The sequence below is a fragment of the Haliaeetus leucocephalus genome, unplaced genomic scaffold (assembly GCF_000737465.1).
Source record: "Haliaeetus leucocephalus isolate CR32 unplaced genomic scaffold, Haliaeetus_leucocephalus-4.0 Scaffold224, whole genome shotgun sequence".
Lineage (NCBI taxonomy): Eukaryota > Metazoa > Chordata > Aves > Accipitriformes > Accipitridae > Haliaeetus > Haliaeetus leucocephalus.
The window spans coordinates 669,278-678,697 of record NW_010972660.1 but is presented as its reverse complement, the minus strand read 5'-3'; the positions used below and the strand labels follow the sequence as shown (position 1 = coordinate 678,697).

The following is a 9,420-nucleotide window of genomic DNA, read 5'->3' as shown; positions in this document are numbered from 1 at the left end:
TTCAACCCTCTTCCACTTTCCAATACCTTTTGCACTTGCCTGATGGTGCCAGCTCAGACCTAATCATCCGCAAATGCACTGCTCACTGGAGGAGAGGTCAAAGGCCGGGGAAAAGCCCCACAGGCTGACCGCAGGCCCTGCAGAAAGCAGTCAGAAACCGCAGGGACTGGAATGGCGTTGGCATCCAGTCCTGCAGGAGTGGCAGACCCTACCTGGTTCTGCTGCCAGGCTGCCACAAGCATGTGGTGCTGTGGCATCAGTCTGGCTCTGCTGAAGATCCATCCCAGCCAGACTGGTGTTTCAGCGGGAAGCACAAGAACCCTCCCTCCCGGGGCAGAGGCAAGGTAATCTCCCCTGCCTTAACCTCCTCTAGATCTGACACACAAGTGTTGCATTGAAAACATCCCCTCCAGGCTGGTAGCTGTGCTAGCGTGGCTATTTTTGACAAGCGCCTTCAGATTCCTGCCTTCAAGGGCCAGAAGAGGAACGAAAGATAGTTCTATTTTTATTATTACAGTTTAATACAGCCTTTGATACAGGAGAAGCAGCAGGAGCCAACATGCAAAGCAATTAAAAGTCACCGGGGACTCAAGAAAGATCACCAACAGCTCAACTCATGTAAGTAACTGCTCTTTCACAACAGTGATGCAGATGCATCTCTAGGAGCCCATTTCCCTACGTGCTGCTGCTCGATCGTGCCCCAGAGTGTGAGGAGTTCATGGCAGATACCTAACCAACACATGACAATTAGGAGGAGGGGGCTGCTCTTTGATTTTGTCTTTTGATGAGTCAAGTCCATGATTTGACTGGAGTCTAGTATGCTCTGAAACCAGGAGGGCACCTTAAATCTTGTCTCTGCTGACAGCGAGAAGAGGGATGGATCCTTCAGGAAGAGGCAATGGCTTTGAGAGCAAGTCAGGAGATGAAGCTCAGCTCTTTGGCTGCAGTTTACCCGCTGCACAAAGCTGGGACCTCTTGGAGTCAACAGGTCTTTTCAATGCATGTGATGCATATTTAGGCTAAAGATTTCCAACAGTGTAAGAGCAATCTTTCCAAATGATTAGAAATGGATGTCCCCATGAAGAAAGAGGTGCACCAGGCCTGGCCGGCCCTCATAAACGGCAGAACAAAACCCCACCCGACTCCCTCACAGCAGTTCGTCTGCAGAGACATTACGTCCTCCTGCATCTCTTCCTTTGGCAGGCCTCTGCATCTGAGCTACAAGAGCTATCTGAGTCGCTTCCTGATGAGGAGGAGGAAGGCTTCAACGTGCTATAGTTCATGCTCAAGACCCACCCAAGTTTGTTGTGTAGCACTTGCTTGAGTCCTGGTGGCAATGGCAGCACTTCCAGCGTGTCCACATAGTTGGGCAGGAGCTGGCGCAGGCGGTAACAGCAGAGATACTGGAGGGACGTGCAGCTGGCGCAGGAGCGGATCACTTTCATGCTGCTCTTGGCTGCTGTCGAGCACACCATGGGGTAAAACTTCTTGTTCTGCAGCTTTGTGGCTGCAACCCCTGTCGGGACAGCATCAGGAAGGCTTCGCATTAGTTTTGACAAGGTGATCTCACTCCTCCCCAGCTACCCTGAACCTATTAACTACAGAGCTGTTGGAAAACACTTGGAAAACAGCCTTTTGAAATCCCAATATGTTAAACAGCAAATGTAACCTTCCTCCCACTTGCTTCATGCCTTGGTCTTCTACTATGCCAGCATTTTCTCCTGCAGACCCACTGCAGCCAGACTCTGAGTTCAGCCAAAGCTGCACTGCTCCCCACTCCCAGTCCCTCTGCCTGCCAGCCACTGCGGCTGCCCTTGCTCTTACCTATGCACTTGCGGTTTTTGAAGAACGTGAGTGTCCCGTGCCACGTGTCCAAATGCACCCCAATGATGGAGCCTTGGCCAAACCTCGAAGAGAAGTTGGTTTTGTCTCCTTTGTGATGCAGGAGTCCTTAAAATAAGAAAAAAAAGAAAAATGGCATTCAGTGAAAAGCCTGAGCTCCATGACTTCATCCCAACTCCCGTAAGTACCTAAAAAATCCCTCTGTTGCCTGATCCCTTCCCTGCCACCCCAGAGCAGGCAATGAAAAGGGGAAACTTGAGGTTTTGCAGTGCTAGAGCACAGGCAGCGGCACTGAAACCCCCAACCAGTGACGTGCAACCAGTAGTCCAGGTGCCCTGGAGGTTCACACACCAGTCCTAAGGGGTCTGCAAAACACAGGTGAGGTGAGATGCTCCAAGAGCTAAGGGCTGCAGGCAGCCACTCCTGTTGTCATTAACTTGCAGGCCTGGTGGCCTTTTTGGCCTCGATCCCATTCAGATCATTTACTTCTCAACCCCTTTGGACAACACTTATGCCCACTGCTGCCCTTCCAGCCCTCCTGCCCTCTGCCACTGCCCTGCCTGCATTACCTGTGTAGGATAGTCCCCAGCTGTCCTCATCCTTGCCCAGCAGGCTGCAGAAGGTGTGGCGGTACTTGTCCAGATTCACATCTGATGTCCCAATTCCCACCATCTGGGAGGCAAGGCCAGAAAGAACACAAGCTTAGTGTCTTTTCGAGCAACAAAACACAACCAAGACTCCACCTCCGGCTCTCCCCTCTGTTTCCTGGCACAGTCCAAAACACCCAGAGGTTTTGGTAAAGCCACGTCAGAGGTTTCAGGATGGACTTGAAGGCTCCCAGCTCCAGTTTCCTTACCTAAGTGAGGCGGCCCAGCCGAACTGCTGGAGAAGGTTGCTGTCCTGTTCATAGAATCATAGAATGGTTTGGGTTGGAAGAGACCTTAAGGATCATCTAGTTCCAACCCCCCTGCCATGGGCAGAGTCACCTTCCACTACAACAGGTTCCTCAAAGCCCCATCCAACCTGCCCTTGAATACTTCCAGGGATGGGGCATCCACAACCTCTCTGGGCAACCTGTTCCAGTGCCTCACCACCCTCACAGTAAAGAATTTCTTCCTTATATCTAATCTAAATCTACCCTCTTTCAGTTTAAAACCATTACCCCTCATCCTATCACTACACTCCCTGATGAGGAGTTCTTCCCCACCTTTCCTGTAGGCCCCCTTTAAGTACTGGAAGGCTGCTATAAGGTCTCCCTGGAGCCTTCTCTTCTCCAGGCAGAACAACCCCAACTCTCTCAGCCTGTTTTCATAGGGGAGGTGCTCCAGCCATCTGATCATCTTCATGACCCTCCTCTGGACTCACTCCAACAGGTCCATGTCCTCCTTATGTTGGGGGCCTCAGAGCTGAACACAATACTCCAGGCGGGGAGGAGGGGGGTGTCTCACCAGAGTGGGTAGAGGGTGAGAATCACCTCCCTCGACCTGCTGGTCACACTGCTTCTGATGCAGCCCAGGATGTGATTGGCTTTTTGGGCTGCAAGTGCGCACTGCCGGCTCATATTCAGTTTTTCATCCACCAACACCCCTAAGTCCTTCTCTGCAGGGCTGCTCTCAATCCACTCATCACCCAGGCTGTATTTGTGCTTGGGATTGCCCCGTCCCACGTGCAGGACCTCGCCCTTGGCCTTGTTGAACTTCATGAGTTTCACACAGGCCCACCTCTCAAGCCTGTCAAGGTCCCTCTGGATGGCATCCCTTCCCTCCAGCACATCAACTGCACCACACAGCTTGGTGTCATTGGCAAACTTGCTGAGGGTGCACTCAATCCCACTGGCCATGTTGCCAACAAAGATGTTAAACAGCACTGGTCCCAATACTAACCCCCGAGAAACCACTCATCACTGGTCTCTACTCAGACATTGAGCTGTTGACTGCAACTCTTTGAGTGACCATCCAGCCGACTCCTTATCCACCAAGTGGTCCATCCATCAAATCCATGTCCCTCCATTTTAGAGACAAGGATGTCATGTGGGACAGTGTCAAATGCTTTGCACAAGTCCAGGTAGATGATGTCAGTTGCTCTTCCCTTATCCTCCAAGGCTGTAACACCTTCGTAGAAGGCCACCAAATTTGTCAGGCACGATTTGCCCTTAGTGAAGCCATGTTGACTGTCACCAATCACCTCCTTATTTTCCATATGCCCTAGCATACTTTCCAGGAGGATCTACTCCATAATCTTGCCAGGCACAGAGGTGAGACTGGCTGGCCTATAGGTCCCCAGGTCTTCCTTTTTTTCCCCTTTTTAAAAATGGGGATTATGTTTCCACTTTTCCAGTGGGAACTTCCCTGGACTGCCACAACTTCTCAAATATGATGGATAGTGGCTTAGGCACTTCATCTGCCAGTTCCCTCAGGCCCCACATATGCATCTCATCAGGTCCCATGGACTTGTGCACATTCAGGTTCCTTAGATGGCCTCGAATCTGATCTTCTGCTATGGTGGGTGGTTCTTCATTCTCCCAGTCCCTGTTCAAAGAATACTGGACATTTCTGTGTGCCCGTAAGTGACTCTGCCCCACGTACCATGTCTGTGCCGTAGACTGGGGACGTCATCTTGATCTCCCAGAAGTGCTGCCCGTCTGCCAGCTCTTTGTTCCCCCGGATGGCAGCAGTGCCACAGCTGTACTCCATGTGGAAGTTCACTTTGCGGTTGTCGCAGGTCAGCAGAGTGGCCGTCGACTTATTCAGGTCATCCCACACCCAGTCAAAATCTGTTCAGGAAGCACAGAGGGGACAAGGATGGGCAAAGGCCCTCAGGGAGCAATCGCTAAGCCAAAGCACAAGCGGACATTTGTTTTGAAGGCCTGTCAGGGTTTTTATTTCATTTTTTTTACTGTTTAAGAGGGTAAATCCTAAGCTGTGCACACTGGAGAGTTGTTTGAGGCCTGAACTATTCTGCAGTGTCTCACCAGGGACTGTTCAGTGCTCTGAACCCGAAGCTGTCAGCCTTCACCAGTTCTCATTTTGGTTAACACAAGACTCCGCAGATCCAGGCAGAGCCTCCTTTCTTCCCACACTTCTCATAGGCTCAAGAGGTAGTTCCGCTACACCACAGGCCTTCTCGGCCAGCCCAAGCCCACCCTCTGCCTACCTCTCCCCTCTGCTCTGAGCATGCCCTGCCATGCAGCCAGGCGCCCTGCCAGGCATACCAGGGATCAGCTGCAAGAGGGCTGTAACCACAAGGGCCAGTTTCACTGGTGGCCTAAGCTGGATTTGAAAGCAGGTCCCCAGAGGCAAACTCTTATGCGTTAACAAGTTCAGCACTTAGCCCTTGAAACCTCACAGGAGGCACATGCTTGTAATCTTCCTACAGTCTATGTGGCCTTGAAATGTAAACAAAGGAGCACCGCACACTGGGACAGAGATAAAGGCCCCCGTGGAAAGCAAAGGATCCGTGCAGGGGCGCAGTCCATGCCACCAGGCCAGGACTGCACCCACCTCAAACCCCAAAGGACTATGGCAGGCTGTTGGGGAGCCCCTTCCTTACACTCGTCCTCCTCGCCACACTGGCAGTCCTTGACACGGTGGAGGGCGTGCAGGCTGGAGCAGTAGGGCGCTTCGCTCTGGTTCTCGCAGTTGCAGTAGGACTCCCCAGTCACAGGGATGGCGCTTGGGATGGAGGGCGAGAGGGAGGAAAACTCCGGCTCCGAATCCGAGTCGCTGTGCTGCCGGGGAGAGCGGAGGAATGGTCACTACTGAACACCCCCAGGCTCAGGGAGCTGGGCTGGCAGAGGCCTGTGAGGTCTGGTGTGCCGCAGAGCTGTGCAGAGAGGTCCCCAGGCTCATCCAGCGCTGGTGGCGGCATGGCTGCATCGTGCCCCAGCCTGGCCCACCATGTAGGGAGGCAAGAGGCTGTGCCAGTTGAATTGCCCTGCTTTGGGACCTGGCTAGCATCTGTCTGAGCTGCACAGACCTCTCAGCACCGGGCATTCTACAATGCGGGTATGTTCTTTGTGCCTTCCAGGGGCGAGGATCTGTCACAGCAGGCAAGCAGTGTGACAGTCCAAGTCTTTAACACATGCATTTTTAAGAAAACTCTTGTCCTAAAGCTATGGTTTTCAATGGGCAGGTTACAGCCAGTTGGAGACCCCAGCCAAGGCACCACAAAAGCAGAGCACACAGCTGAAAACCACTGCTCTAGAAAGCCTGGGAGCTGACGGAGGGGAGAGAGAGAGAGGCAAACAAGATGAGGAGGAAAGGGACAGGAGGCCAGGCAGAGGAGAGGGCAGAACAAAGGGGAACCAGTTCAGCAGTACGGCTGCAGCTCCTCACGCCAGCACTGCAGACAGGCCCACAGGGAACCTACGGAAGGATTAAAAGGCTTTTGTTTACTTTCATGCATGAACACGAAAACTTGATTTACTGTTCCCCAGTGCCAAGAGACCAAAGTGCCCCTGCACTGGACGCTGTAAGAGTCAAAGCCCCATCTCGCTCCCTATGTTATGGGAGGCTTGGCATCGCCTAATGGAGTCTTTTACCACAGACTACAGCGAGTTACTCTGGGTTTACATGCTGGTCAGGTGTACCTGCTCGTATTCACCCCCATGGCAGACTTTGTAAGCAGTACTTAAAGACAAAAATCCTTTAAACTCATGTTCTTGTAGCTGTATGAAATGACTCGGGCTTACTTATATACTGCCCACCCCACCTTCTCCAGCCTGTACATTAAAAAGCTTGATTTCTGTCTTTCATTGGCCCTTCCTAACTACAGCTATCTAGAAATCCAGGCATTCCCATTACTGCAGAAACACAAAGCAACTCCAACTGCAGAGAAAAGGCTCATTTTCTGGGAGCACAGTGCCTGGGTTTGGACACCATGCTCTGAGAGTGGCCTCGTAAGGCTTTAGCCTAGCTTTGAAGCTCCAGGAGCAGTTCCTTGCGTCCCCACCACTGCTCAGGGAACTGAACTCACATGCTCAAGAACTGGGGAAAAGAGTGAAGTATGGCAGAGGTGAATCTAAGTGACTTCCTTGCACTGTTTTACTGACTGCTTTTCCTGCTGTGTTCCCATCTTCCAGCACACCTGCATGCCCGGGCCAGGTTCAGAAGTGATGTGCACGTTACAGAGCAGAAAACGTGAGAGAATTTCAGTTTGAAGATATCTGAGAATGTAACTTCACAGACTGAAGCAGCCCCACTCCCTCAACCACCACCTACCAGCCACACAAAGACCAGAAGTTAGTACAGCCGTATAGCAAGCCAGATTCGAGAACTGATCCAGTTTAAACACATATTTAGATCACTACTTAAAAAAGAATATTTAAAAAATACTGTATGTACTTTATACAAGACACACACACATTATATGCTTAAAAAAGCATTTGGCTTAGTAGCGATCAGCTCCCTGGCTCAGCTAACGACAGAGCTGTGGTGCACAACTGGGGAGCAGACTATGGGCAGCTTAGCCTTCCCTGCCTTGAGAAGATGTGCTGGCAGCCCTGCACCCCACATTAGAGCTTGGAGGAGGCTCATTAGACAGCCTGTATGTTAAGTCTTTCCTGATTTTGGCCAGTTCTGCCTGCTGAAGTACTAGCTGCTCAGTTAGACAGACCTTGAGTAAGTGCCTGCTGTCTGGGGAGAGGAAAGCTTTCCTTCATGTTGCTTCAGAGCCACCGGAGCGCCAGCCTACCTGCCCGTCAGAGTCGTAGCCCCAGCCACGTGCACCGGTGGCCAAGGCGACTGCCCGGGTGTCCGCCTCGCGCCGCACCCCGCTCAGGACAAAGTGCCAGGCCCTGCTGCTCCGCGTGCGTCGTGCCATGCTGTTCTGAGAGAGGTAAGCTGGGGGGCAAGGGAGAGGAGGTTACACACAGCAGCCATGTTCTGCTTCCACCCACCGGGCTCTGCCCTCTGAAAAAACCTTTCCCAGGTCACCATAGCCCTGCCGGGAACAGAACAGCACGAACCACGTCTGCACAGGCCGCATCAATGGATAAACTGATGCAAAGTAAGTTCCTCCCACATCACGAGCCTCTGCAAACTTCAACCTCTTTCACCACCCAGGGTCAACTTCTCCCCGAGCCCAGGTGTTGAACTGGCCCCCAGAAATGCTCCCAAAGACCCAGCAGCAGCTGCCCCCTCCGCAGCATGCAGATCCAGCATCCGCCTCTCACTGCTGGCCTGGGGAGCATCAGGATCGTCAGCCACCAAGGCACGGCCTCACGGGTGCCTGGTCACCCTCTGGCAGCTGCCTGGGCTCCAGCCGTGCTGCTCGGCCACCTGCACCACCCTGGCCCCTGCGCAGCTGAGCTGCATGTATCTGTCTGCGGGGAAGACTGTTCACCTCCAAGCCACTGCCCACTGAGAGAAGACTTTGCTCTCAGTGTTTGGGGTGGGGGAGAGACCACTTTCTTGCTCACTGATGGGAAACAGGCCTTTTCATGGACCTGTCCCAACTTGCCTCAAGGGCAACAGACAGAAGTGAAGCAGTTGCCTGTCTCCTGACTCAAGCAGGGGTGTTATTCAGAGACAGACTTCCACAGGCTCCTTCCCTGTGTACAGCCTGACAGACGACACCAGCTCCCAGCCACCGCACGGGAGCATTGCACTGGATGCAACAGGGGAACCTCAATGCCCAATCTCATTTTCCCTGAAGTTTATCTTTGCAGAAAATAACTCCCCACCAAGAGGCACCCGCAGGGCTGTAACCCCCCTTCCCATCCCTTGAACCCGCTCCCTCCGCTCAGCCTCTGTGGTGGCCTCCCTGGCACAGACAGCTGCTCTGCACGCCCACACCCACTCCAGTCCTTCCCTGATGTGCAGCAGGTGGGCCCTGAGCGCACGCAAATCCTGCAAATGTGCAGTGGGTCAGCCCCATCCCAGTGCCTGCTGTACGGCACCCATCCCCCTTCCTCCTGCACCTCAGTGCCCAACGGGCCAGCAGCTCCTGGAAAAGCAGGACAGGCCGAGCCACGGCCAGCTGTGCAGGTGCCCACGGATGCTCTGATGGGCTCTGGGCATCCCACCCGCCAAAACCAGTGGGCTCTCACCTCTGCCAAGCACAGCCATGCTAGGGAAGCACCTAAAACCACACCAGAGTTCCCCTTCTCCAGCTTTGAAGAGAACCCACAGCAGCCAAATGCAACAGCTCTGCTCCCCCAGCACCCCGCTAAGGCCAGGGCTGAGGGGGTAGAGCTGGCATAGCACGGCATTTGCCCCAGTACGTGATCCAGCACCAAGGGCAAAGCCAGTCTCTCACCCCAGAGGGGAACCTAGGGCTATTGAGGCCTTCTTGTGGCTCCGAGGAGACGGATGGCTGCAGGCCCTGAACCGCACGGTGCCCACAGCCCCGGCTGCAGCTCCCTGCCAGCCAGCTCCTGGCTGCTCCTCCACGCTTCGGCCCAAGGGCTGAGCCCGACAGGCAGTCCGGAGAGCCGCTGCAGGGCTTCCCTCCGCCGTGACAGCCCTCCGGGCCCGGAGGCCGCGCCCTGGACGGAGCCCCCCCAGCCCGGCCAGCCCCGCTCGCCGGGCCAGCGCTTCCCCAGGCACCCAGCAGCGCAGACGGCGGCGGGGGCCGGGG

At 54.0% G+C, this 9,420-nt stretch overlaps 1 protein-coding gene across 3 annotated transcripts in view; it reads right to left on the bottom strand.

The window, feature by feature from the left end:
* Positions 1-488: 488 nt before the first annotated feature.
* The window catches only part of SPSB3 (splA/ryanodine receptor domain and SOCS box containing 3), a 9,142-nt gene continuing 210 nt past the window's right edge, over positions 489-9,420 (bottom strand). For 2 of the 3 annotated variants that reach the window (XM_010567036.1, XM_010567035.1), the window contains exons 2-7: positions 7,534-7,682; positions 5,392-5,569; positions 4,428-4,615; positions 2,412-2,514; positions 1,825-1,950; positions 489-1,516 (exon numbers count right to left, since the gene is read on the bottom strand). In XM_010567036.1, coding sequence (XP_010565338.1) covers positions 1,173-1,516; positions 1,825-1,950; positions 2,412-2,514; positions 4,428-4,615; positions 5,392-5,569; positions 7,534-7,662 — 1,068 coding nt within the window. In that variant the 5' untranslated portion in view covers positions 7,663-7,682 and the 3' untranslated portion in view covers positions 489-1,172. Of the gene's footprint in view, positions 1,517-1,824; positions 1,951-2,411; positions 2,515-4,427; positions 4,616-5,391; positions 5,570-7,533; positions 7,683-9,099; positions 9,336-9,420 lie in introns of those variants that run through there. The other variant, XM_010567037.1, reaches the window with a different exon arrangement.